At 41.5% G+C, this 26,893-nt stretch overlaps 2 protein-coding genes across 4 annotated transcripts in view; one reads left to right on the top strand and one right to left on the bottom strand.

Moving 5' to 3' along the window:
* The window catches only part of usp24 (ubiquitin specific peptidase 24), a 32,615-nt gene extending 16,835 nt beyond the window's left edge, over window positions 1-15,780 (top strand). For all 3 annotated transcript variants that reach the window (XM_031753913.2, XM_031753912.2, XM_031753910.2), the window contains 39 exons: window positions 48-133; window positions 379-487; window positions 674-829; window positions 955-1,052; window positions 1,258-1,353; window positions 1,437-1,659; window positions 1,766-1,928; window positions 2,157-2,318; window positions 2,445-2,515; window positions 2,609-2,769; window positions 2,852-2,913; window positions 3,103-3,294; window positions 3,397-3,511; window positions 3,745-3,889; window positions 3,994-4,113; window positions 4,219-4,344; window positions 4,618-4,716; window positions 4,800-4,882; window positions 4,970-5,111; window positions 5,192-5,311; window positions 5,425-5,639; window positions 6,332-6,456; window positions 6,541-6,682; window positions 7,017-7,167; window positions 7,275-7,370; window positions 7,926-8,029; window positions 8,119-8,232; window positions 9,230-9,437; window positions 9,555-9,644; window positions 9,989-10,091; window positions 10,199-10,317; window positions 10,423-10,536; window positions 10,615-10,680; window positions 10,783-10,849; window positions 10,928-11,006; window positions 11,174-11,249; window positions 12,382-12,468; window positions 12,613-12,723; window positions 13,123-15,780. In XM_031753913.2, coding sequence (XP_031609773.1) covers window positions 48-133; window positions 379-487; window positions 674-829; window positions 955-1,052; window positions 1,258-1,353; window positions 1,437-1,659; window positions 1,766-1,928; window positions 2,157-2,318; window positions 2,445-2,515; window positions 2,609-2,769; window positions 2,852-2,913; window positions 3,103-3,294; window positions 3,397-3,511; window positions 3,745-3,889; window positions 3,994-4,113; window positions 4,219-4,344; window positions 4,618-4,716; window positions 4,800-4,882; window positions 4,970-5,111; window positions 5,192-5,311; window positions 5,425-5,639; window positions 6,332-6,456; window positions 6,541-6,682; window positions 7,017-7,167; window positions 7,275-7,370; window positions 7,926-8,029; window positions 8,119-8,232; window positions 9,230-9,437; window positions 9,555-9,644; window positions 9,989-10,091; window positions 10,199-10,317; window positions 10,423-10,536; window positions 10,615-10,680; window positions 10,783-10,849; window positions 10,928-11,006; window positions 11,174-11,249; window positions 12,382-12,468; window positions 12,613-12,723; window positions 13,123-13,185 — 4,659 coding nt within the window. In that variant the 3' untranslated portion in view covers window positions 13,186-15,780. The remainder of the gene's footprint in view (window positions 1-47; window positions 134-378; window positions 488-673; window positions 830-954; window positions 1,053-1,257; window positions 1,354-1,436; window positions 1,660-1,765; window positions 1,929-2,156; window positions 2,319-2,444; window positions 2,516-2,608; window positions 2,770-2,851; window positions 2,914-3,102; window positions 3,295-3,396; window positions 3,512-3,744; window positions 3,890-3,993; window positions 4,114-4,218; window positions 4,345-4,617; window positions 4,717-4,799; window positions 4,883-4,969; window positions 5,112-5,191; window positions 5,312-5,424; window positions 5,640-6,331; window positions 6,457-6,540; window positions 6,683-7,016; window positions 7,168-7,274; window positions 7,371-7,925; window positions 8,030-8,118; window positions 8,233-9,229; window positions 9,438-9,554; window positions 9,645-9,988; window positions 10,092-10,198; window positions 10,318-10,422; window positions 10,537-10,614; window positions 10,681-10,782; window positions 10,850-10,927; window positions 11,007-11,173; window positions 11,250-12,381; window positions 12,469-12,612; window positions 12,724-13,122) is intronic.
* A 163-nt stretch (window positions 15,781-15,943) lies between these two features.
* Window positions 15,944-26,735, bottom strand: pcsk9 (proprotein convertase subtilisin/kexin type 9). The gene is made up of 12 exons (XM_031753821.2): window positions 25,342-26,735; window positions 24,809-25,000; window positions 23,726-23,858; window positions 22,503-22,636; window positions 22,261-22,402; window positions 21,370-21,566; window positions 21,098-21,281; window positions 20,372-20,548; window positions 20,141-20,289; window positions 19,884-20,049; window positions 17,829-17,995; window positions 15,944-17,747 (listed from the first exon to the last, which is right to left on the bottom strand). Exons 1-12 carry the CDS (start codon window positions 25,513-25,515, stop codon window positions 17,553-17,555), a joined length of 2,010 nt encoding a protein of 669 aa, XP_031609681.1. The 5' UTR covers window positions 25,516-26,735; the 3' UTR covers window positions 15,944-17,552.
* Window positions 26,736-26,893: the final 158 nt, after the last annotated feature.

Raw genomic sequence — 26,893 nt, 5'->3', positions numbered from 1 at the left:
CTTTCCGCTGGTTCTGATGCAAAGTGCGTACATTTCTGTGTCTCCAGGAGAAGTCTCTGCCTGGAGTTGTGATGGCTTTGGTCTGTAATGTGTTTGAGATGCTTTACCAGCTAGCAAACCTTGATGAGTCCAGGTAAGGTAGTATTTCTTACATATGACAGAAAAATAACTATTTACATCACTTGATTTCGAAGCAATTTGTGTAGATACACAAAAATGCATAAAAACATAGAGACTCTTGCATGCAAGGTTAGCTGGGTAAAAAGTGATTGTTAATTAATATTTAAGTCACTACTATTTCATAATTCATGTATTAAGACCAAAAACAGTTAAAAACCCTCTTTATGTATGTGGATATTTTTTTTTTATACTCTCCAGGATCACTCTACGTGTGAGGAAGTTGCTGCTGCTAATTCCAACAGATCCTGAAGTACAGGATGCACTTGACAACTTTGTTCCCAAAGAATCCAGCGTCTGGAGCCATCAGGTTACTTGAACCCTTTTCTTATTAACAAGTAGTGCTTAATGCAGAACGATAAACCTCTGAAATTTTTAATTTTGCTTTTGGAGGAGGGTCGTTATAAGTCTAGAGGAATTTCTCTTGTGCGCGTTTCCTTGCCTTATCCATTGTCTGAGTGACTTATTTTCTATCTTTTGTGTGTCTTTTCTCTAGAAAACGCTCTTCACCCTCGGCCAGGGTACAGGCTCTCGTTCTCCTTCTATGTCCTCCAAGCAGCAACATCAGCCCAGTGCGGCTTCTATCTTGGAGTCCCTTTTTAGATCTTCAGCTCCTGGCATGTCTACATTCAGAGTGCTATACAACCTTGAGGTACATTTAAACGCATAACCCCAAATATGTATATAAATGCATAATTCCCTTTTTTAAAGCTGATTAAGCTGTGTGACATCAATTTTTTTTTATCTCCTTTCTCTTTTTTCATATTTATTTGTTAGGTGTTGAGTTCAAAACTCATGCCCACGTCTGATGATGAGATGGCCAAAACCAGCAGCAAATCCTTCTGTGAGAATTTCCTGAAAGCAGGAGGCCTCAGGTAGCACCACAAACAACAGACCTTTAAAAAAGAATGGTGTTCTTTGTTTGCTTTGAGCCACTGTAGGAGGTGTCAGCATAGTTGTCAAGCTACATTATACACCAGTACATATATTCCACATGGCATATGCTTCTATCCAAAATGCCTCATGGCATCTTTTTATTTTTAGTCTTGAGTATTGTGTTTCTGTTTGTCACCTCTGCAGTCTGGTGGTAAATGTTATGCAGAGAGACTCCATCCCATCAGAAGTGGACTATGAGACCAGACAAGGGGTCTACTCAATCTGTCTTCAGTTGGCCAGGTGCAGTACATGTTAGAAACACACAAGATTTATATAATCATCACATACTATGCCAAACTTCTAACTGAATGGACTGTTTGCAGGTTCCTTCTGGTTGGTCAAAGCATGCCTGCTGTACTGGACGATGATGTCATCAGGGATGGCGATGCGCTATCGTCTCGGCCGTTCCGTAATGCTGGGCGAACAGGGCGACAGCTCTCTCTATGTGGAACTCCAGAGAAGTCCTCCTACAGACAGATGTCTTTGTCTGAGCGATCATCCATAAGAGTTGAAGAAATCATACCTGCTGCACGTGTCGCTATTCAGGTATGGTAGAAATAATTTCAATTTTGAGATTATTTCTAGGATAAATTTGGTATCCAGTAAATGTAAAGTATTCCAGATGCTCTATCTGCTGCTGTTTCTTTTATAGACCATGGAAGTGGGTGACTTCACTTCCACAGTGGCCTGTTTTATGCGTCTGACCTGGGCGGCTGCAGCAGGTCGATTAGATCTGGTTGGTAGCCCACAGCCAATCAGAGAGACCCATGGCTCTCTTCTGCCCCAGGGAGTGCGCACCAGAGTCAGCAGCACTGGTGAGGCAAAAAAAACATTGCACATTTTGTCTGTTTGTCTCTGTAAGTCTACCAAGTAGAGAACTTATGGTGTTAGCTACATGTTTTTCAGTCAGGGGATGTGGCTTGTACAACTTAATTCTTAATTTATGACTAATGCTGACTATTGGTTATTAATAGGTCACACTCAAAATAATTTACTGAAACTAAACCAGAGGAAGTGAAAGTAAAAGTATTTGTGTTTTGCAGGGAGTAACTGCAGCTCCAGTAGCGAGGGCGAGACCACACCAACAGCATTGCATGCAGGGATATGTGTCAGACAGCAGAGTGTCTCCATCAAAGATGCCATCATCGCCCGCGAGGCTTTGTCTCTGCTGGTTACCTGTTTGCAGTTACGCTGTCAGCAGCTGTGTAAGACTCCTGCAGGCGTACAGACACACTACAAGATCACAGTCTCACTTTTACTGTGTATTGCAATTAGATATTCTGTACTGTGTCCAACAGGCTCTAAATCTTGTGTTTGGTTTCTTTCTCCAGCTTCTTTTTACAACCTGCCCTCTGTCAATGATTTTATTATTGATATTCTGCTCGGATCTCCCAGCGGAGAGGTAAAAAAAACACACTCAGCAAACAACGGAAGAACTGTATTTCAAACTTTATATTATATTTACTTATCTTTTCTATGTTTCTTCTTCTCTCAGATCCGCCGTGTGGCTTGTGATCAACTGTACACTTTGAGCCAAACTGACACATCAGCCTTCCCTGAAGTCCAAAAACCTAACTTGTTCCTCCTTTCAGTTATCCTGACTGCTCAGCTCCCGTTATGGAGCCCCACATCTGTCATGAGAGGGGTCAACCAAAGGTACCTAATCAATAAAGTACAAGGTGCAAAATCCCTAAAACATATGCAGACATCATGAGTTAGTGTTGATTTTTGTTTTCAGATTGCTGTCCCAGTGCACTGAATACTTTGATCTAAGATGCCAGCTTTTGGACGACTTAACTAGTAAGCCACAGTTGCACTTTCCTAAATATGAAGTTTTGTCCCTGATTGAAGCTCTGTTGTAATGCAGACCTTACAGACTGCTTTTTCAGCAACTAAAGGCCAGTGAATCACACATTTGCGTTCTGCTGATTTCTTTTTCTATCCCTCCTTTCCTTCCTCCCGCTTCGCTGCATGCCTCACCTCCTCAAGCGTCAGAGATGGAGGTGTTAAAAGTGAGCGCAGCCACCATGCTGGAGGACGAGATCTCTTGGCTTGACAATTTTGAGCCTAGCTGGAGCTCTGAGATGGAGACCAGCGAGGCAGATAACATCCTCCTAGCAGGGCACCTCAGACTTATCAAGACCTTGTTGTCTCTCTGTGGCAATGAAAAAGAACATCTTGGTGAGCCCACACTGAGTATACATGCATATCCACACCTATCCAAGGTATATTCTATTTTATTTAGGGCACAGCTGTTATGTAATGTTGTAACTTTTTGTCCAGGTCCATCTCTCATCCAGCAGTTGCTCGATGACTTCCTGTTTCGAGCCTCACGCATCATTATCAACAGCTCCAACCCTACAACTTCCCCGGCCCCCAGCCATGATTTCCACCCAAAGTATGGATTCCTTTCCTTCCAATTAGTTTCATTTTTTCTCTCTTCTAATCTAACTTTTCATTTTTTGAAATGTGATTTTGAGAATCTTTCTGTGATTTCATGTAAAAGGGATCTGCTTTTTTGTTTGTTTGTTTGTTTTAAGTAATGGATAAATCCCTCCATTTTGCAAACAACATTGTGTGTTTCTAGTATTCCTGATAGCAGTATTTAATCATTTCTCTGTGTGTGATTAGGTGCAGCACAGCCAGCAGCAGATTGGCAGCCTATGAGGTGCTGGTAATGCTGGCAGACAGCTCTCTTTCAAACCTACAGCTCATCACCAAAGAGCTGCTCTCCATGCACCACCAGTCAGATCCTTCGCTCTGCAAGGAGTTTGATGTAAGACACCCATTAAAATAGAATTAATTGTAATCATGTTTGCTGTTGCATATAGTCTGACAGTTCTTTTGGTGTGAAAGTAACTCTTTCTCCCTTTCCATTAGTATCTACCCCCTGTAGAGAGCCGGTCAGTCTCAGGTTTTGTTGGGTTGAAGAACGGTGGAGCCACCTGTTATATGAATGCTGTGTTCCAGCAGCTTTACATGCAGCCCGGCCTCCCAGAGGTACACTTTCAATGAACTGTTTACTGTTTTTTTACCATACATTATATGATACTTGGAATAGTAACACCAGTATCTGTGACTACAATACCAATTTTTTTGTTTTAGGCTTTCCTGTCCATTGAAGATGACACAGACCAGCCTGAAGAGAGTGTTTTCTATCAAGTCCAGTCTTTATTTGGCCATCTGATGGAGAGCAAACTCCAGTATTATGTACCTGAGAACTTCTGGAAGGTAACAGTCTGTTCACTGTTAAATCATTTAGAAACCAGAGACTAAGTGCTACTTCTTTTTTTTTTTTTATATTATCTTGTTTTTTTTAATAAGTCCTAATGATGGAGCATGTTGTGCTGTCTGTAATCATTATGTCTGTAAAGTCTGTGTAACACATAAAGATTTTATTATCTTGGGTAGTGACACAACTGAGTGTCATTTACTTTAAGTGACAAAACTCAGTTTATCAATAGATATGTAACTGTATAAAGATGCATAATATTTCTGTTGCAGATCTTCAAGATGTGGAACAAAGAGCTATATGTAAGAGAACAGCAGGATGCCTATGAGTTTTTCACTAGCCTGGTGGATCAGCTTGACGAACATCTCAAGGTATAACTCGCACACCAAAAAAAAAACACTGTCATCACTTGATTAGAAACTTTAATTTGTCAATGACAAACTTTTTCCGCCAGAAAATGGGTCGAGAGCAGATCTTCAAAAACACGTTTCAGGGAATTTTCTCTGACCAGAAGATCTGTAAAGACTGTCCTCACCGGTGAGCCACAGTTTTTTTTACTGTGTAGAATTTACCAAATGTTTTTCTTTATGCATGAAATTTGACTCACAAACATCCTTTGCACAGATATGAGCGTGAGGAAACATTCATGGCACTGAACCTTGGAGTGACCTCTTGTCAGAGTTTAGAGATCTCATTAGACCAGTTTGTCCGAGGAGAGGTGCTAGAGGGCAGCAATGCCTACTACTGTGAGAAATGCAAAGAGAAGGTCTGTACACTCCCCTGCATGTTTTTATACAACATTGACATCATATGTGCTTATAAGTGTTAGTGTGTGTGTTTGTACAGAGGACCACTGTGAAGAGGACATGTATCAAATCCCTGCCTAGTGTTCTCTGTATTCACCTTATGCGCTTTGGCTTCGACTGGGAAAGCGGACGGTCTATCAAATATGATGAGCAGATTAGGGTATGAAGATCAGACACTTGTACCTAATAGAACACATTTTCTAATATTGTTACAGCCTCCTTAACTTTAATCCAAATGTGATTGGGATTAACGTTGTTTCCATTGTTTCACAGTTCCCCTGGGTGCTGAACATGGAGCCCTACACTGTATCTGGAATGGCTCGTCAAGACTGCAGCGGAGAGGGAGGCGAGGGGAGAGGCGACGGGACCTCAGGAGGGTCACCCAGGAAAAAAGTCACAATTTCTGAGAACTATGAGCTTGTGGGAGTTGTTGTCCACAGTGGTCAGGCGCATGCTGGCCACTACTACTCTTTTATTAAAGATAGACGGTAAGAGACACTGTAGTCAGTCTTACCTCATTTCAGAGGAGTCGTTTTCTAATGGCAGAGCTATGCGCTTTTCCTAATTGTATTTTTTCTTCTCTTTGCTAATTTACATAAGGAGTACCTAACCAGCAATTGGTGGAATACATTAATTGGTCGCTTTAGTTTTCCAGGCAGAATTTAGAAGACCTCCTTGGGGCATATGAATGCAGTATCAGATTTTGTATGGGCTCCTGGTTTAGTTTGTAAGCATCTCCAGATGTCTGGCTCTGGAAGGGAGTCGTGCTTACTGGAGAAGTGGAATGTAAAGAGACCACAGAAGCTTGTATTTGGCACCCTGCTCTCACTCATTTTCTTGTTCCTATCCATGCTTAAGAAATGCTGTTCTCAGGATGATGGTTACTTTCCAGGAAAACAGACACATTTAAAGCCAAGAACAGTGACATAAAAACTTAGCAGATGAGCTGGATAGACGCAAACGAATACTGTGATCTGCCAGTAGGTTAATCTGGTGTGCTGTCTATATAGTGGTGGGTACATACTTGAGTAGAGATCCTGTTTTTCTGCCTATTTATGCTTATAAGCTTTTTTAGTTTTTGCATTAGGTTAATATTTAAACTTCATGGATTTTCAGTATGTCTCATTCTACTTTATCTTCTCAAAATTCTTCTTTATCATCCATCTTTGTTTACTAATAGCGGTGGTGCACGTGGTCGGTGGTACAAGTTCAATGACAACGTGGTGGAAGAGTTCGATATGAATGACGAAACTTTGGAGTATGAGTGCTTCGGTGGGGAGTATCGTCCCAAGGTCTATGACCAGTGTAAGTTGCTGACATTAGTTTACTTTATGTGGATTAGCAGTACACACAAGTATAAAGTCTTAAATAACTTTGATGTATGCTCAGCCAACCCTTACCCTGACGTGCGGAGGAGATACTGGAATGCCTACATGCTGTTTTATCAGAAGATCAGCGACCAGAATTCGCCTGTTCTGCCCAAAAAGAGCAGAGTCAGCATCATGAGACAGGAAGCTGAGGACCTTTCACTGTGAGTCAAATTTCCATATGTACCGCAGTCACCTTGTAAACATTCTCATTGGACTGTTGAAAATGCATCTGTCATCTTCTCATAAATGCATCTGCAACAGTCAGCAAAATGTCACTGCAGGCAGTAGGTGATAGATTTGACACTGACAGTTAAAGACTTATTTACAAAGACTTCACTTATATGTATTATACAGAACCTTTAATGAACCATCACGGACGTTAATCACATGATGCAAGTCACATTTGTATATAAACACTGTCAGAAGAACAGCAGTTAGGAACAGCTCCAGTGCATTAACTATTATGAACCATCTATGTTGTCTCTTTATTCCCAGGTCTGCTCCATCTTCTCCTGATGTTTCCCCACAGTCCTCTCCACGCCCCCCAAGAGCCAACAATGACCGTCTCACTCTCCTCACCCGTCTGGTCCGCAAGGGAGAGAAGAAGGGCCTGTTTGTAGAGAAAATGCCCGTCAGCATCTATCAGGTAAAGTAAAATCTGCCTTTACATGAGCTAAACATGAGTTATATTAGAGAGAGAATTGCTTTAAATATTCATAGTTGTCTCACCGCTTTGTTTGTGTGTTTGTACAGATTGTGAGAGATGAGAATCTGAAGTTCATGAGAAACAGAGATGTCTACAACAGCGACTACTTCAACTTCACCCTTTCCCTGGCTTCAGTCAATGCAGTATGTTTCTCTGTTGGCTTGTCTAATTATACATAAACACAGTCTGAAGATACACAACACTTTAAGCTTCATGTATTTGCCAGTTGTTGTAATCATAAGACATAAAACAAGTTAGAAAAAAGTTTTCTTCCACATATTCAGCAGTTTGTTTTTCTCTGGTACTTGAAGTAGATCCAAGTAAAATATTGGATTTCACTTTTGGTCTGTGTTTACACAACTGAAAAAACAGTGTGTATTTTGCTTTTCTGAGGCAATGCTTTTATTGCAGGTCAGCATTATACAGTAACTGCACTTCCTTATAGGAATCAGAGTACTGTTCACCCTTAATGACAGATTTCATTCTGCCATTAAAGAGAAATACTCTGACATACATGAATGATAATTATTTAAATATTGTGAGTGCTGATGCACAATGGAAGCGTGACACTGGAACCCACAGCCATTGCAATATTACTATTATATGTGCTATAATGCAATACCATGGTGTTTATATACATAAAATAACATGCAGTATGATCATCAGTGATGTTTTAAAAAGCTGTCTTCCTTTTGCAGACAAAACTGAAGCATCCAGGCTACCAGCCAATGGCCAAAGAGAGTCTTCAGCTGGCTGTTCACTTTCTGTTCCACACCTACTTGCACACCAAAAAGAAACTCAGGTGAGTTCACTTGTATGCATCCGTATGTGTTAAGTTTGAGCACCTTCATGAGGAGCAACATTATATCTGTATTTGTGTGTCTCTTGCAGGGTGGACACAGAGGAGTGGATGGCGACAGTGGAGGTATTGCTGTCTAAGAGCAGTGAGGCATGCCAGTGGATGGTGCAGTACCTGGTGGGACCAGAGGGACGTGAAATCGTCAAGTTAGTACATTCATGCCAGCTAATTAACCCACAGGGCTGTTGTCACATTTTATTAATGAAATATTGAAACGATTTTCTACATTGTTTAGATAGCGATACTATATTGCTGCTGCTTGAAAGTGGAAATGACAGGGTGCAGTTATGTCTGCATTAGGTGTGGATGTAATCCATGTTTGTAGGGCTGCTTTTGCGGAAGCTTGGCCTAGGTTTGATCAGTACAGCATTTTTGTAGCTGTCCTAATGATATGCGATACTTTAGACTTGGCAGCTCCAAGCATTGCGCCCTCATTCTAATCAATGCACATTCAACTCTCTGACCAGGGCCAAATAATTCCACCTTGATTATTTTTCCTACAACCCCTAAAGCTTTACTAAATATATAAAGCCCACACACATTAGCTCTGTAGTGTTTTAATGCTATATAATTTATTATATTTGCACACTTCATCGGTATAACTACAGTTGGATCTTTACTGACAGTAGAGATATTAAACACCTGTGTGCTTGTTGCTCACTGACTTAATGCTGATTGGCTCAAAAAAGCAAGTCCTTCTATGGAATGTAAACATTTAGAACCACAGGATAGCTTTCCAAAGTGTGTGTGTTTGGGAGAAAGGTGTTGTCTTACACTAGTTGTTTAAGCATGGGGTGATCATATGATCCTCAGACAGGATTGGTTGTCGAACATCGGACGTTTTGGGCAACAGTACACCACAGCTGCCTTTACATACCACACCCCTCCCCGTCGAACGGAGATACAGATTGTCACACTTAACTATGTGCCTCAAGGCCAAAGCAGCCAGAACTGTTAAGCAAAGTACAACAAAGAAATTTCCCACACGAACAGTGTTGTAGACTTCTCTGTCCCTTCAGATTTTATCATAAGATACTGAGTGTCTTATGATAAGACATTAGACATGTTAATTGAAGTTCCTGCCTTACAGGTTTATTTCCCTTCACTGGAGTGCTGATATTGATTGTTTTGACATTTCCTTAGGGTTTGTCTGTTGGAGTGCAGTGTAAGAGAGGTGAGGGTGGTGGTTGCATCCATCCTCGAAAAGACTCTGGAGAGTGCTCTTCAGTTTGGAGACCCAGGACTGGACAGTTTAACAGATGCTCTGCTCTCCTTACTGGACAAAGATGTTCCTGAGAATGTGAAGAACTGTGCGCAGTATTTCAACCTCTTCAGTAACTTCGCTCAGAGGGTAATTCTTCGAAATTGAGTGTTTAAGTACAAGCCATTAAATTTAACGACTGTTTGATTTCCTGAGTGTTCTCTATTTTTTGTTCACTCTGTCCCTCCCTCTCTCTCCCTCTCTCAGGGTTGCGGTCCTTGTCAGTTGTTGTTGAAACACTCAGCGTATCGCCGGATGCTCATCTTTCTGTTGGGTCCCAATAGGCAGAACAACCAGGTACAGTTTACATAATACACACAGCATGTTTCATATGTTTGTTATTCTTAATGTTTTCACTTTAACTCAACTTTTCCACTCACTGAATTACACTCAGGAAACAAAGTGTAAGTTTTTTTGCTTATCCAACGCTGAGTTGCAGTGGTAACAGGTTAAGCAGGTATTCCAGACATCCTTCTCAATAGTAACATTTTACAGAGGTCCCAAGTCATTCCCAGGTCAAATGAGGTATATAATCTCTCAAGCGAGTTCTGGGTCTGTATTGAGGGCACTTTTCAGTTGGGTATACATAGAAAAAACATCCAAAGAAAGGCAGAGAGATTTTACTTTGTGTGTTTTTACAGAACCGAAGGTGGAGTCCAGCTCAGGCTCGGGAGTTTCTTCACCTGCACAGCACTCTGGCCCTGATCACTCTGCACTCTGACCTCAGCCCCCAGCGCACACAGGGTAATGTACCTAAATTTGTTTCTCACGCTACTACAAATGCACACCTACTGACACAACTTGAGTCTTATTGTGGTTGTTTTTTTTATCACCCGTTGTTCTTCACGTAGCTCCCGGAGGGCTTAAGCTGCGCCTGAGTAGTGTCCTGTCCTCCACCCCTCTTCTCCCTCTCCATGCAGACATCCTAGCCTCACTCTTTACTCCAGAAGGACAGCCTTACCTTCTAGAGGTGAGATAAAAATCATCAGTTCAATGTTTTACTTCTTCATTATTAAATAGAAAAGACTCAGAAGCTCTTTTATTGACAATTTTCCCCATTGTGAATACCCAACAGGTGATGTTTGCAATGCGCGAGTTATCAGGCCCACTGTCTCTCCTGATAGAGATGGTGACCTACAGCTCGTTCTGTAATGAGCCGTTCTCTCTGGGAGTTCTGCAGTTACTCAAAGTAAGAATCTCTGAAAAGCAGCTCAAACACATTTACTCCACAATCAGTATGCACTAAATTGTTTTGTACTCTTCACAGACACAGCTGGAGACAGCTCCACCTCATGAACTGAAGAACATTTTTCTGATGCTGCAGGAGCTTCTAGTGAGTAACACCCATCAGTGACCCTTCCTCTGTTGATCTTTTATGTTACGTGGTTACTATGAGGTCTCACATTTCCTAACTTCATTTAAATCTTTACCACAGGTAGTGGAAGACCCTCTGCAATCCCAGAGACTGAAGTATGCTTTTGAGTCAGAGAAAGGCCTATTAGGTATATCTGTTGTTTTGTTTTTTCCTATTGACAACAGTGCATAAATCCTTGTAGCTCATAATGTTTTTTTCTCCAAAGCTTTGATGCAGCAGAGCAACAATGTGGACAGCAGGCGCTGCTACCAGTGTGTTAAGTTCCTGGTCACATTAGCTCAAAAGTGAGTACATATGCGGTTTAGGGATCAGACTTGGGCAGAAAAATATTTGCTTATTATGTGTTTTTTTTTTTCCAGTATGAACTATTATCAACTGTAATAGTAGTAGTATTAACAGATTAACCTACCAACATAATTCTGACCCTGCTTTCATCCCTCCCACTCTCCAGGTGTCCTCAAGCTAAGGACTACTTCAAGGACTTGTCTGGTACCTGGAGTTGGGCGGTGCAGTGGCTTCAGAAAAAGGCAAGCCTAAGAAATACTGTAGGACCACCTATACAATATGAGCAAAAGTACAGGGCCACACCTCTTAATCTTTAAAGTTAGATGTTTTCAGTCCCATTGCACTCAACATTTACAAACATTTGGGAAAGAAAGTGTTTCAGAACCATAACAACTCAGCCATGGAATGGAAGATCATGTAAGGTTACTAAGAGGAGTTGCATAGTGCGTAAGAGATGCCAACACTTGCTGATTCAGTAACTGCAGATTTCCAAACCTCCTCTGGCATGAACATCAGCTCAGTAACTGTGGGCTGGGAGCTTCATAGCCTGGGTTTCCATGGGCAACCAGTTCCTGTAGGTGGCCCAGTACGTTTATCCATATAGTGTACATCACATTGTTGCGAGGCACTTTTGGCCTTTGTAATTCACAGTAGAAGTGAGAAGGATGGAGGACAGCAGCCAACAAAAATCCCCAGTGCCTTTAACCCCAAACCTCAGTGTTTCCCATTCCCATCAACTTTGTGTTTGTCAAAACTAATCCAGGTTTCAAATATTAGTTTAAATCTGAACCCAGTTTAGCACAGCATAAATTTTATTTATTTTTTTTTTTTAGAACTCTTTTCATTCAGGAAAATGTCAGTTTTGTAAAGTTTGCCTTGATATTAGTTACCACTTCGTGTCAAACATAATGTCCAAGGGCCAGAATCAGCCCAGCAAAGACTCCTATCTGGCCCACTGGACTTCATTAGAAAATGTGACTTTGGACTTTTAACTGTGTTTTCATAAGTTTTACAGCTTTTCCTGCTTACAAAGACCTCCCCCATGGCCATTCATACTACACCAAAGTATTTAAGTAATAGATAAACAATAAACAAACAGTAGTGAAAAAGCAGCATTGTTGTATGCAGACTATACAGTTACTATTTTCTATTCATTTCAGCTAACTTTAGGTAACTGAGCTGTTTTTCTGTATACATTTTTGTTCACAGCTCACTCAGTATATGGATTGTTTTGTTTTAATTTTCATATTACTGGAGCTAAACTAGAGTCTTTACAGTGCCCCCTGTTTAGGACACACTTAGCTTAACCACTATGGCACTTATGAAGAACTGTAAATTATGCTGTATGCTCACAGTGACTCTCTCTGCCTTCAGATGACAGAACATTACTGGACTCCACAGAGCAACGTCTCAAATGAGACATCCACCAATAAAACCTTCCAGCGCACAATTTCTGCACAGGTAAATACATGCACACACAAAAATACCGTATATCAACGCCCTCCAGTTCTCCTATTACACTCACACTCACTCATACTGTTTATTTTCCGTGTGTGTGCGCGTGTGTGTGCGCGCGCGTGTGTGTGTGTGTGTCACACTCTGCAGGATACCTTGGCCTATGCTACAGCATTGTTAAATGAGAAAGAGCAGTCTGGTAGCAGTAATGGTTCTGACGGCAGCCCGGCGAATGAAAACGCTGACCGCAGTCTCCGACAGGTATCTCTCAGCCGCATCCAAAACGAGCAGCTTAGAACAGCGGAGCTCTCAAATGACTCATGGTTTTAAAGCAGCTCCCGCTCAGCTCACATAAGCCCGAGAAAAGAATAGAACAAAAATGGATCATCTCATTGGCTTCTGTCAAAAGCTTTAAAGGCAGTTTGTTACCGCCCACGGTTATTATTAGAGGTGGATTTGAAGCTGTTTCATTCTTCTCTGACTCCTGCTGGGGCTGTCAGGATGCCCACACAGCCCCAGATTGTCACTTGTGCTCACATAAAAACATTATAGATAATCTGTGTGTTGAATAGAAATTATAATCCTCCTGGCTCTGCCTAACAGATGGATAATTCAACTTTTTTTTTTTTTTTAATCCAACTTCCCTCTATTCTACCACAGGGGTCAGAGTCTCCCATGATGCTCGGCGATTCTAAGAGTGATCTAGAAGATGTGGACCCCTAGGTCGTCCTACCAGTGGGATCCCTCCAAAGGAGAGGCAGCTCCGGGAAGCCATTCGAAAAGGCTGCACTTTGCCTCTGATTGGTCAGGACATTTAGGACTACACAGCAAGCCAATCAGAACATTTGTCTCGGTCGCTAAGGCAACGAAGGAGCTATGAATAAATCATGAATTACTTCCTTTCACATGAGCCAAGGCGATGATGGAGATGCATTATCATAAAGGGCAGCAGAGTTGATTAGGGTGGGAAGTGCAAATAACCTTCCACAATCATGGATGACTTCAGTTTATCCTTTTATTCATTCATTCACTCAGAATGACAGCAAGGTGGAGGATGGGTTTGGGTTGTGTTTTAACAATTTTCTGCTCATGTTTGCCAATTTATCTACATATTCATATTGTAAAGATTTTGTTCCATAGATGTTATTTCCAGTGTAAGATAATATTTTAAAGTGTCCTGTGCTCTTCTCTCACAGTCATGCAAATTGCGAGAGGTCACATTTAGCTGCTCTAGAGGAACTTACAGACACACGTGTGTGTACTTGTACAGGAACACCTCCACATATGAGCACTTGGGAGGGAGGGTGGGTTTAAGTATGCACTTTATAGTCCAACCCATTCTGTTGTGATGTACAGCAGCACCGGTCAGTTCCTCTAGAGCCTCGTCTTCTTTTGCTTTTAACAACTTATATTTGCAGTGCCACTTATGCAACACATGAGAGCCCTGATGACAAGCCAGTCTGCCTGTGACTTGATCTTTGACCCTCGGCCACCACAGTGTAGCCATCGGGATGCAGTAGGGGGCTGGTCCTGTCGTAAGACGGTTCCAGGCCCTCAGCATATCTGAAACAAGCAGTGCCATGGTCAGTACTCTCCCTCCACTCCTCCTCCTTGCTGACAAGCGGCCTCGTGTTCTGGATTTTATTCTTTTTGTCGCTGTGTTTTATTTTCAATGCCACTTTTCTTTGAATCTGGATGAATTGAATTACTGCAGAGGATTAGGGACTCGAGCCTTATGCAGGAAAAAGCTGATCTGGAAGAGCACAGATCAGTTGTGGTGGGCCATCAGTGCTGCCTGAAGGGGAGCTCAGGAGCACGTTTTTATTTTTAGGTGCCAAGGTTACACACACACACATGCACACAAAAACTAGAACTTCTGAAAAACATGCAGGCGTGTGTCACTCATTCACTTCGCTCACAAAGACAGAGAACAGGTCCTCTTCACCTCACTGTTACCTCTGCTTTATCAGGTTTCTGTTTTTTCCGATGGAGTTTACATTTTGCTTTGCCTTTTGCTTTTGTCAACCTTTGGAAACACACACAGAGGAGCTAAACCCAAATGTAGCTCTAGTTTTTACTGGAGAGCAACACCCATGTTACCATCATCCCTGCCCCCATCATCGGGAGACTTGAAGTGCCTTAACCTCCCGATCTCCCTCCCGTCTCCCCTCGGACACTGTCTCGTCACATCTCCGATGAGGTACGTCCTCATCTGCTCCACCTGTGACGCTAAACCAAGTGTCTCCTGTGGTCATGTAGAATTGCTGTAGGAGGGCAACAGGGCTTCTTCCTTTGCATTATTCTTGAAACTACTACAGGGAATTTCCTCTGTGTGTTGTGACAAAGGACTGTAGGAATGTAACTGTTGACTCTGTGTGTGAATGGGGAGGTGGGCGTGGAAGTTTTACCCAGTAACACAGGGTTTAGGCAACACGACAGGGTTCTGATGATGGTAAAATGCTGCTTCTCTTCACTCTGCACTCAGACAGAGACACTTTGTAGATAATTCATGCTAGGTAGTTTTAATGAAGTCACGCTTTCACTAACATGTTTTAAGACATGAGCCTAAACTTGCTTAGCAGATTAGCTCTCAGCTTTAACAGGTCAATGTTTACAATGTAAGGACCTAGGAAGCTACCATGCAAAATGATTTTCTGTTCGAATCAACGTGCGATCAATCCGCTGGCTCCTCTGCATCTGAGGAGAGGAAAGACACCGCTTTAGCCCTTCCATGCTCCTCCACCCCATTTTCCTCTCATTAGATGTGAATGTCACATCGTGCTCTCCAGCACGTTTGCATGTGTGGCAGTAAGTGATGGTGAGGTTTGTCTTTTCTGCGTGATGGGAAAAAAAACAAAATCAGCCCCCACCCCCTCCCCATGTTGTTTGCTGTGTAATTTGGTATCATTAGTGTCACAAACACACGCCCCTTCACAGTGGCCGGTTATGTGCGATCTGAAGGAGCTGCATGCAGTCTGTGCCAAGTGATTACATGGCCATGGCAACATGAGTTGCATTCAGCCAAGAGTTTTGTTGGTTTGGCCCTCTGCTACATCACCACAAATACTTAAAAATAGAAAAAAAGAAAAAAAACAACAACTTCAAAACAATCTTGTTTTAATCCTGGGATGCAGGGAGGGATGGGTAGGTGCGAGGTTAGGGATTGGCATCTATACGGGTTTTTACTGTCATTCAATTTTGAAACTTCACTTCTGACATCGCAAGACTCTGTAATGCATGTTAAGACTCAGTTTTAATTTGTACATCAGAGTTTGATTAAGGGGAAATTTGATATAAAATAAACTGGAATGCACAACCTTTTGCAAATATTGTCTTTATGCATTTCTATATACTGTCCCATTATACAACCGTAGACTGTATATAAAAGATGTAACTTTTGTGACATCACCAGTTGTTTTGTGAAGCTTCAAACTGAGCGTTTTCACCATCTTCATCTTAGCTCTTTTAAAACACGGGATAATGACAAACTGAGGGGGCACATTTCAATTTATTATCTTCGTAGACACTAATGGGAACTGTAGTTCACAAAATGAACACCAGCTTGTCTTCAGCAAGGCTTGAATCTACACGCTAAGGTCTTAAACTCATCAGGAAAGCTTTTACTAGGCAAACAATCTAAGAACCACTTTCTCATTCTATTAAACTGGACTTCTTTTGCAACTAGAGGACTTGATGGTCATTAGAAAAAAGTGCACACAAGTCCACACATGGTTTAATTTTTTAGTCCTGGAACCTACGTCCATCTTTTATATACGGTCTCCAGCACCTTAAAAACATTACCTGTGGCAACAATGTGGATACTGATAACAATTTATGCAGCAGAGACGATGCACAACAAATAATTTAATTTGTTTACAGCATGGGTTTCGAAACTTTTGGTGCCCATTTGTGTAAATTGCAATAAACAACTCATTTTTTAGCAGGCCTGAACTTGCCTTGAGGCACACCATTTGGGAACCACTTACAGGTTACAGCAGACCAAATAATAAAAAACAAGAGCAGTTTCTTTTATCTTTCAGAAATCGTAGAAGCCTGAGCCTTCTAAGTTTGACCATTACAGCTCATGGATCAGGTCACTAGTTAAATGGTTACGAAAAATGACATAAGAAACAAACGCCAACTGAATCTTTGAGAATGCTTATTCTAATTTAGAATTAAATCTTTAATTTGTACCTAGTCTGCATCCTGCAAACAGAATTACACACATGAATTCAGCACTAGCTTCATTTACTGTATTCTGGGTAAACTTTGTTTTTATTTTTTCTTATCAGTCTTTGGTCATGTAGGTTCAGTCAGATAGAATGCTGTCTTCTGCCAATCAGACATTTTCATTTCATATGCTTCCCTGCGCTCTTGTTCACACTGAAGTCATCCACCTGTGTATCAGAACTAAGTCTCTAACTGGAACCATAAAGGCCACTGTCACAATAACACTCTGGGCAGACATGAATTTTTTTTTAACTGGTGTCCCTACTGTTAGCCATTTACCTCATTTTGTTTGCACCTACTGTTTCACAAAATGAGCAAAAGGTACCTGACTTTCAAGCTGCCAATCAGGCTGATTACCTGCAGCTGTGCTGCACAAGACAGGAATGTCAGGAAATCAGCGCATACATAACACATGCTAACTGTGACAACCTGTGGTGCACATTATCATGTTTTTCTACTCTAAAACACACATGGCTGACACCAGAGCTTAACATTTTGATTTCATTTGTTCAGTTTATTAACTTCTAAACGGCATGCGGATGGTATACCGGGTAAATACTACACTATTATCCGAACCGTATGTTTGTGAAAGCTCTTTTTATTATAACTGTTTTGTAAAAAGATACAAAAATAGCTTACAGGTTGTCAAGTCACATATAATATGTGCACTGGAGCATAATTTGGCGTAATCCTAAAACTAAAACACACACGAACAGCTTTACAGAAGTGCTTTAAGTGAATATTAAGGAGGTTGAGGTGTCTCAGAAAAGTGTAAGGGGGTTTAAAACTGACCAAAGACAAAAATGGCAACGTCAAAGCTGTTCCAACGATGTTAGAAACCAAAGTGAGGTGAAACTGGATCAGTGAGGTGTTGCAGCTTGCTGCTCTGGTGGTGCGACACGACAGCAGACAGCAGCACCCGCTGCTCCATCCACTCCTGTGGCACCATACACATGGCAACTGTTTCCCTTGGCAACTGGCCCCAAGATAGCAGAGCCCCGAGAGACGGCACTGCAGTCTGTCAGAGTCCAGCCGGAAGGACAGGAAACCTCAACCTGAAGGAAAACAATAACTTCTGAGTTAACTTCCAGTAGCTGATTCTCAAAGTTTTTACTGTGATTTTTATTTCATTTCACCTGATCTTTGTCAGCTGATATGTTTTCCAACAGTTTGCACTCAAGAGATGGAGCATGGCAGCATATCGCATGTGACGTGACCCCCTCTTTTACCGTGCAGCACTTCCCCTGGCTGTGACGTGGATGCGAATCAGATGAGATCTCAGCCGTGGACATCGATGTACACCCTAGAGAAGAATCAGCTGACTCTTTACACACGATGAAGGAGCAAAGAACTTTAGAGGTGCTGTTGCCAAGCATTAACTGATCCTCCTCATAGAGACCACCATGGAGGCAACCAATGAGAAATGTAATGTAAAGTCATTTAAGTGCTATAATGACATTTGAAAAGCTGCTTTTTATATCACACACTCGTGAAGTAGCTGGCAATTGTGCTGGCTAGGGTTACATTTTCCTTTCAGGGTGATTACCATGGGAACAAGCATAACTGGCTTAGATATTCTAAATGCAGCAGCCTGACTTTGATTAAAAAAATACAGATTATATACCACACAATACCTGAGGTACAACATTGTATTGCTCCAGTACATCAACAGCCACTAAAATTAAATTAATAGACTTTGTTTTTGCTTTTAAAGGCGGCCCACATTTCATCCCACTTCCTATATCTCTTAAATAAGTGTGAAGCTGGAGGGAGGAGTCTCTTGGCTAAACTTATCATAAGCTATATCAAAAGTGTTCACAGAGCTGTATTCAATCTGCCAGCTATGAAACATTAAACCATGATCTCTGATTACTAATTTAAAACAAAAAGATATTAAATAAATCATTTTTTCCTCCACATTCTCCCAGCATGACTCTGCAAGATGCTTTCTGGAACATTGTTTTCTTGATGTAATAGTATTACTATTTATTTTATTATTTTTTATTGTTGGTATGGATAAAATAAAATCTATCTGAAGAGCCCTATTCACTGTCTGGCCACTATATTAGGTACAAATGGTCATGATCATAAACATATAATGAGCCAATCACATCATAGTCGAGACAACCTGCTTAAGTTCAAACTAAGACTCCTAACACACTGTGAAAACTAGCTGAAACTAAATTAATAACAAATATTCAAAATGAAATTTAAAAAAACAACTCTGCACCAGCTATATTTTTATGTAATCTGTACACATGTTCATGACAAATAGAGAGGACTTGTTAAATGGAAGATTAAGTCCAAATTAACAGTCTTTAACTACACCTCATCAACTGCTAATTAATGCAAGTCAGCTAATCACATGAACCCAGAATAGATGTTAATTTTATTTTGATTTTACTGTCTTTCTGATGTTGGTGTTCTATATTGTTACTGTCATTTCATTTGAATTATTTTTAGTATTTATATTTTTATTCTTTTTAGTTTATGTTCAGCACTTTGGCCAGTGCTCACTGTTTTTAAAGTGCCTTATAAATAAAGTTAGCTTTGCTAGAGGGGCTGGTCTGAGTACTTGACAAACTGCTGAAAAGCACACAACAATCTCTTGGATATATGCAGAGTGGTCAGAAAAAGCCTGCCTTTGCACTATTGCTGACCAAGTCTATCCCTTTATGGATAACGCACCATGTCACAAAGCTCACATCATCTCAGACTGCCTTCTTAGACAATGACTTCAATGTACTCAAATGACCATCCAGCACGTTTGGGATATGGTGGATCACGAGATTTGCATCATACATGTGCAGCCGACAAACCTGCAGCAACTGTGCGATGCTGTCATGTTAATATGGTCCAAAATCTCTGAGGAATGTTTCCAGCACCTTGTTGAATCTATGCCATAAAGAACTAAAGCAAGGTAAAAAATGAGATCAACCCAGTACTAGCAAGGTCTACCAAATAAAGTGTCCTGTGAGTGTAAATATTTAATATATTACTCCTTTGATTTTTTTACGGTAATATTTTTGCAAAATTATGAGCTGATAGTTGAACTTCTTATTTATAGACACACGTGATGGTGTCATTTATTTTCTCTTCTAACTCTCAGCAAGAAAACAAGTAAGAGCTTCTCCTAAAATGTTAAACTGACTGCCTCATTCAAACTCCTGCAGATTGTACACGTGACTCACCAGTCAGGTGGTGCTGGGGGCCGACACACTGAGCAGCTTGTCCGGGCTCAGGACTAGCATGGACCTGGCACTGCAGACCGCTTATCACACAACAGCGGGCCACAGCATACACACCTTTACCTGCTGGACCATTATGGGCAACACACTCCATGCGTCCGCTGTTCATCTGTAAACACAGGGGTGAGGGTTTGTCTGTAGACTTATAGACTTTAGAATGTAGTTATTGTTGATATTATGGTTGATGTAACTGAACTAACAGTGATGGTTTCCCCCACACGGACGCCTTCAGGAGCATAACTGCTGCAGCCCATCATTTGCTCCCCTTGACGACAGCGGCTGATGACCCTGTCGGTGCTCGCGACTCCTGACCTCTCTGACCACACTGACCGACACAGAAGCTCCCCATCTGCATGTAGAAATAGGAACACATATGTGAACCACATATAGATACTATAAGTCTGTGTGATAAAGACATGTGAGTCACTAACTTGGTGACGTTTTGATAGCCGGAGGCATGGCTGCTACCAGGTTTGGAGTAGTGAGCCGATGGCTTTTGGACAGAGATAGGAAGTCGATGGTGTTGCTGATGGAGTAGTGCAGCATCAGCTGGAGGACGTGCACTGGTGATACAATCTGATTGGACGACAGGATCACTGCTACGACACCTACACAGATAAATACAAATTATGAAGCAATTATGCTGTGACAAACGCTAACGATACGGACTTATGCACAAGCAAACCTTTTCTTATGCAACTTTAGTGAAGATATCTCTATTTAAAGCACGCCGTACACATCTGTACACTGCATACTTGTGTGCTAACTAGTGAAAGTCTTCTGAGTGATCATTAGAGAGAAAACCTTGATTTGTCAGCGCAAGTAAAATATTTGTGGATGCACAAGTCAGTACTTTTAAAGCTGTTTTCAGAAATCTCATGCATAAATTTACCTGCAGGCTTAATGCCTCTGAAAATCATTGCAGGATTATCAAATATAAGATGTATTACAACAGGCTACCAATCCCAGGTGTTGAGACACTGCTACAGCTGCTTTCCCTGCAATGATCTATAATATGCAATTATATTTTTTCTGTTGTTTATGTGATTTTTTTTTTTTAAGGATCATTGAGTCTGTAATAAAAGAATGATTGATATACCAACAGCATACACAGATTGCTTTTGCGTGCACGTGTGTGTTTGTTTGTGTTTGCGTACCTGCAGTGTGTGCAGCAGCCTGTGAGGTTCCACTGCGGGAGGTGAAGCAGGTGCTGCAGTCACTACTGGCACTAACGATGTCGTCGCCGGGTGCAAACAAATCAACGCAGCGGCCGAAGTTGGTGCCACCTGCTCCCTGTGACATGAGCTGGTCCATTGAGTTAACTGCCCCCACTGTGATGACCTATACACACACACACACGAAAGGAGGTAAAGGTAAGGGTCGCATGTAGGTGGGCCAGAATGTGATTGCATTTTCAGTGTTAAATTACCTCAGGCTCTGAAGCAGGTGAGTAGAGACAGGCATCATCTCTGTAGTTCCCTGCTGCAGCGATGACCACAGCGCTGTTAGCCACCATGTCTCGACAGGCTGTGTTTAATGAACGGCTGAAGCCACCGGCAAAAGGAAGCAACACGACTACTGCATCCACTGGGCGGGCCAGTAAAGTGGCTCGGATGTATTCCATTCCTGACAGAGAGGGGAAAGGGACAATCTAAAACCTCATACACTCAAGAAAAATTGGGAGTTTTACACTGGAGAAGTGGCCATCTTCCTTTTCTCTTTCAATACAGTTAATGAAATGAAAGTGTGTTCTAAAAGGCTTTAAAACCAGACTAGCAGTTTACAGCTGCATGGTTAGGGATCATTGGTCTCCGAGGGATTCATACTACCCATACTTATTTAGATTTTAACACAAGCAGTCTGACCTGAACTTCTCAGGCTTTAGAAGAAGAAGAGAGAAGTCTGGTTCTTCTGTCTGGTGAACAGAGACTGAAGAACTGCTGCAGTTGGGGTCTTTTTTTTTTAATTATTTTTTCTACAAATATGGGCATTTTTTTCCCACCTGCAGCTTTAAATCAAAGTTGCTGTACAAGAGTGAAGGCCCGAGGGCGGTGTCCTGCAGGTTTTAGATGTGTCCTTGAACCAACACAGCTCATTTAATGCTAGATTAGCTCTTCAAATTCCAAAGGCCTGTAACGAACACATGTGTCAGATGACCTGCAGGGTGGCACTGCCTGATGGTGTGCCTGTGCCCACAAAGAACCAAGGGCCAGAGGTCATAGTCATGCCATCCACATGCTCATGCTGCTAAAAATGTCTGAGTGGAAAGAAACTCAAGAGTTCTTCAGTACAAAGTACAGTTCAACAGTTTGTGTCTTACCTGCCAGAGCTCCTGAGATGGTCCCTTTACCCTGACAGTTGAGCACACGCACTAGGTTAACACCAGCCCCTCGAGCAACACCTGAATCTGATCCACTCACAATACCTGCCACGTGTGTACCATGGCTGTCACACTGACTGGCCTGTAGTGGAGCGAGGATTGAGAATGTTATTGAGCTGCAATTGCAAATACATAAGTGTTGTAGAATTGAAATGTTTCATTTGTGCGTGCATGTGTTTAACCTGTCTGTGAACTCTGACTCCATCCTCTTCAGGGGTGTTATTGAAGTCTGTGATGAGTACCCGTCCTTCAACCTCTCTGTGAGAACTCTGCACACTGCCATCCATCAGATACACCTGCGTCCTCCCTCCATCATCTGCAGAGGACAGATGGTGAATTTGACATGTAATTAGAAAATGCAATTTCTGAGGGAAGAAATCTTGGTGTGATTGCTGTTGGAAAGCTGCACTGCTTGATGGATATCTGACAGCTAAACTGCACAAATGGCTCAGATGTCATTTAAATGGAATAAAGGTAATTTTCCCAGTCCCATAAGCATTTAGTTCCAGTGACAAATGTTTAGGAAGATTAGAAAGAAAGAACTGGTTCTTTGAGCCCCTGTCCACCACAGTCTAAGGGCTAGTAAATTTAGACAAATTAATGTTTCTTGCATTGGCATTGAGACTTCTAGTAGATGATTACCAAATACAAGTTTAACACCCTGGTTCAACCACAGATATTATATACTACTTCATGTGAAATACCGAGGAACAGGCCTCACCTGGGCATGAAACTGTCAGTCCATTTTCCAATTATTATTGAGCCTCTGAAAATGTATCTGTATATAAAAATGGATTTACTTCCCTAACAGGTAATGCTAATTTGAACGCTAGTCCACTGTGGCGGTGCACAAAGGCAAAACTACAAAAATGGTGTCTTGGCCCAGCAAGTTATGGACCTAACTTTAATTAAGCTTAGTTTGAATTGAACTAAACAACACAACACAGATATTAGCATGTGATGAGTTCTTCTGAAGCGGCTGCAATTAAAGGTTGCCATGGTGATGGTGACCGTCGGGTGACTGCTGGGTCATTTCATAGAAATTAAACTGAGAGGCACCTTTCAATATCTGGCTTATTACACAAAGACAGGAATTCCTTGTTGTTTACAGCTTGATATAATAAGAGAGATGAGACTGCTGAATATGCTGCTGTAGAATAAGCGTTCGTGTTATCATAAATGTGGAAAATGAAATAAGAAAAGTCTTGTTTCCTGCTGTTCTTGAGCTGTTTACAATAGAAACAGTGGGGTAGTTGTATATTACTCCAACCACCCCAATGTCTCCTGAAACTCTTAATGCAAAATGTTTTTGTTTGCCTCGGTAGTTACATTGGTTAAGAGCGCACGTGTTTCTCTAGATTTTAGACGAAAAATACAGAGAAGTCATGGACAGAGGCAAACTTACTCGGAGGTCTGTATGTTCCATTTTCAGAGAAGCCACCGTAAGGGTGCAGTAACCGCTGCAGGTTCCAGGGGGCGCTCTGAGCAAAGATGGATGAGTCCTCCTCTATGTAGTGCACGTGAGGGAGCTTCGCCACCTGACAGGAACACAATCAAACTTAACTGTGGGTGGTAAGGAAAGATTAACAGGAAGTTCATTGTTAAATCAGCTGGGGGTGAAGGTGACCATCCTTCTTTGAAGTCTATTTCACTGTTTCACGTTTTATTTGTGTATTTTTATTTTTTGACATTATTCAAGAATGCGCAGATACCAAAGGTGGGTCTACAACCTCTCAACTGTCAAGAAACTCTGTCTAAAATTACCACCAGCACTCATACTATACAGAGTTCAACTAATTCATGTTTTCTGTGTGTTTTTCAGCAAAGTTTCTCATTATTTTTGTTCAGCTCCTACAGCTGAATGATTTCAAATGCCCTACAAAACCTCTTTATTAACATCTGACATTTGATTTGAAATGCGGGTCTAAAGGCGGGTGAGGAGTTCTTTTACTTTAAATCTATACTTACTTATAATTTTACAGATTTTAAAATAAAAAACACACATAAATACACGCACACCTCTCATCATTCTCGGTCCCTCTTATGCGACTCGAAATAAATAATCCTGAAAACGCCGCCAATATTTAAGCGAAAGTAGTACACTTTGTCTATCATTCATTCCAGACTCCCGTATTCTCACTTTATTTTGGTCAAGTACGTCGAATATACACAGATTGCACAGACCTCTGCAAAATGCTGCAGTCAGAAAATCCATATTACTCCAATCTCTGCTGCCATTAACTCGTCTTGTGCCAGTATACAATGTTACAATGTGACAGTGTTATTCAAGACTATAGCTGCTTTCTTAGATCTGCCTTCCACCTATAAGCTCTTAGGATGTCTCGTTCGGAATGTCCTAACCTTTAGAAAATGGATCTGCTATGATTTGACATCTATTTCCCTGTGTTCCCCTTTTTGCCTTAAAGTTTTAAATCACACTTTTTCCGAACACATATTAGGATATTATCCAGTAAAGTGACGCAATTACCAGGTGAAGGACGTCACTACTCATTTTGACCAGAAAGCCACGCAGTGCTCCTGAGTAGGTCTGCAGGATCTCCACCAGGTATCCTCTCCTGGCTGCTTTGCCTCGCAGCTTCCTGATGGTCCTCTGGAGTTGAGACTCGTGCGTCCCCTGACGCAATACAACTATGTACTGTCCGGGAATGCGCCAGGCTACCTGCACAGTAAAAAGAATGCACCGCACATGTGATCTTCATGTCCACGTGCACAGGAGAAATGTAGCATGCGTGCAATAAGTTGGATTTATATTTATATATATATATTGTGTGTATTGCGCTGTTTTCACAATAACACATGAATAAGTATTCTGACGCTCCCAGAATGTGAGCGCACATTTAAATGAATCTGTATCTCACACTGGCAGCTTGTCAGGTACATCAGCAAAGATTGTTTGTTGAAATATTTGACCAAATATTTTACCTGTTTTTGGAATAGTGACAGGTGCTGATGACTGAAGATGCGCATTAAATGCCTTTGACGCAATCACTATGCCATTACCTTGTTGCACCTGATGAACTCGGCTGCCGGGTCGGTTCCGGTTTCAGGATCAGTCCTGTCCTCGCCGACCAGGTCCAGGATCATCTCGTCGTCCTCGGTGTAGTCCTGTGCGCGCACGGCCAGAGATGCGCACAAACATAAAGCCCAGCCAATCCAGGCTGAGGTGCAACGCATTCTTCACACCTCTTTAACTGTTCCCAGTAAAATGATAAGGACAGCTATTAAATTACACCACCGATGTTTTTAATTTTTATTTCAGTCTGACTTATCCTGATGCGTTTGTGTCTCCAACAGCCGCGTGCCCTCTGTGCCTGGCAGTTAAGATAACGCCTCCAACAATTTATTCTGATTTTAGGGGGGGCAAAAATCGAACAATTGATTCTTATAATTTAAGGCGGGGACTGGTGACGTTTCCGTGGCTCACGCCACCTCTTTTGTATCGAATGATTGTCCTCCGTTTAAAACACCTCTTACTGTGGAGGAGTCATGTTTCATGCTCCCCCCCAAACCACCCTGTAATTATTGCATGTCAATCTGAGAGAACACTTCCTCTCAGTTCAAGTTGATTTGTTGATGTCGTTTTAGCACGCGCACTTAATGTGAACAGTATGAGCTGTGATTGAAAGTCTAAGTACGCGTAAACTCATTCTCCGTGATTGTGCGCACTCACAGGGAGACCACGTTTATTTTTCATTGGTTATCTATGTTGTTTTATTATCTATACTGTTTTTATTTTTATTTAATATGTGCGCAGGGCTGCAGAATGCGACGCAAAACAGGTGCGTCTCTATTTTAGTCTGACATTGTATCTACTGTACGCGTTTTTAACTTTGCTAACAGTTTTGAGTGCTTAGTTTCATACACTTCCATTCAAAAAGAATAAGAAAAGTAATAATTATTACGATGAGTTATGTTTTTTAAAAAAACATTTTTTTCAAAGCATGATCCCTTTACTCTTAATGAACTCAGGAAACTATTGCATAATACCCTCTGGGGCTCTGGAGGAGCCCAAATCCGACAAAGCTACCCGCTTGATTGTGTCACTGAGGTTGGTTTGGACTGAGCCTGAGGCGTTTCACACCAGAAACACCAAAGCAGAATGGTGAAATGTACATTTTGATTTTACAGCAACAGAGAAGCTGCAAAAATATCTAACCTCTCTGCTATACATCATAAATTCTGGCATTGTGGAATTATTCTGTTATTACTGGTAATAGACTGGTAATAACGCCCGTTTAGCTATGCAAAAAGTGTATCCACAAAGAGAGACATGCAGAACTCTACAAATTCCTGCTGCCAGTTTCACTTTGTTCTTCAACAGTTGGTGGCAGTAATGTCTCAACAGGCAGTGTAGATAAGCGTTTTGAAAAGAAACACGTGGAGATCTGTCACATCACGCAGGCTTATAGCTTATACAGCTATAAGAGAGCACAAGTTCACTGAGGGGCCAAAATGTCGTAATTGAATTATTGTACACTGTATAAATGCAGTGCTGCACTCTGTCTAACAGACACACTTTCATACAGTAAATAGTGCCATCTTCTGGAAATAC

This window comes from Oreochromis aureus, linkage group 23, assembly GCF_013358895.1.
Source record: "Oreochromis aureus strain Israel breed Guangdong linkage group 23, ZZ_aureus, whole genome shotgun sequence".
NCBI classification, from domain to species: Eukaryota; Metazoa; Chordata; class Actinopteri; order Cichliformes; family Cichlidae; genus Oreochromis; species Oreochromis aureus.
Note: the sequence above shows the minus strand (reverse complement) of the source record. Positions and strands in the feature narration are given on the sequence as shown.

Bases quoted from the DNA above. Each gene is read 5' to 3' on its own strand.
- pcsk9 (XM_031753821.2), bottom strand. From the start codon at position 25,515: ATGCGTTGCACCTCAGCCTGGATTGGCTGGGCTTTATGTTTGTGCGCA. The intron at 22,637-23,725 runs GTAAGTTTGCCT...TGTCCTCTGCAG, and splicing joins TGGAACATACAGACCTCCGA to ATGATGGAGGGAGGACGCAG. The intron at 17,996-19,883 runs GTGAGTCACGTG...ATTCTTCTCTAG, and splicing joins CCCCCAGCACCACCTGACTG to GGTGTACATCGATGTCCACG.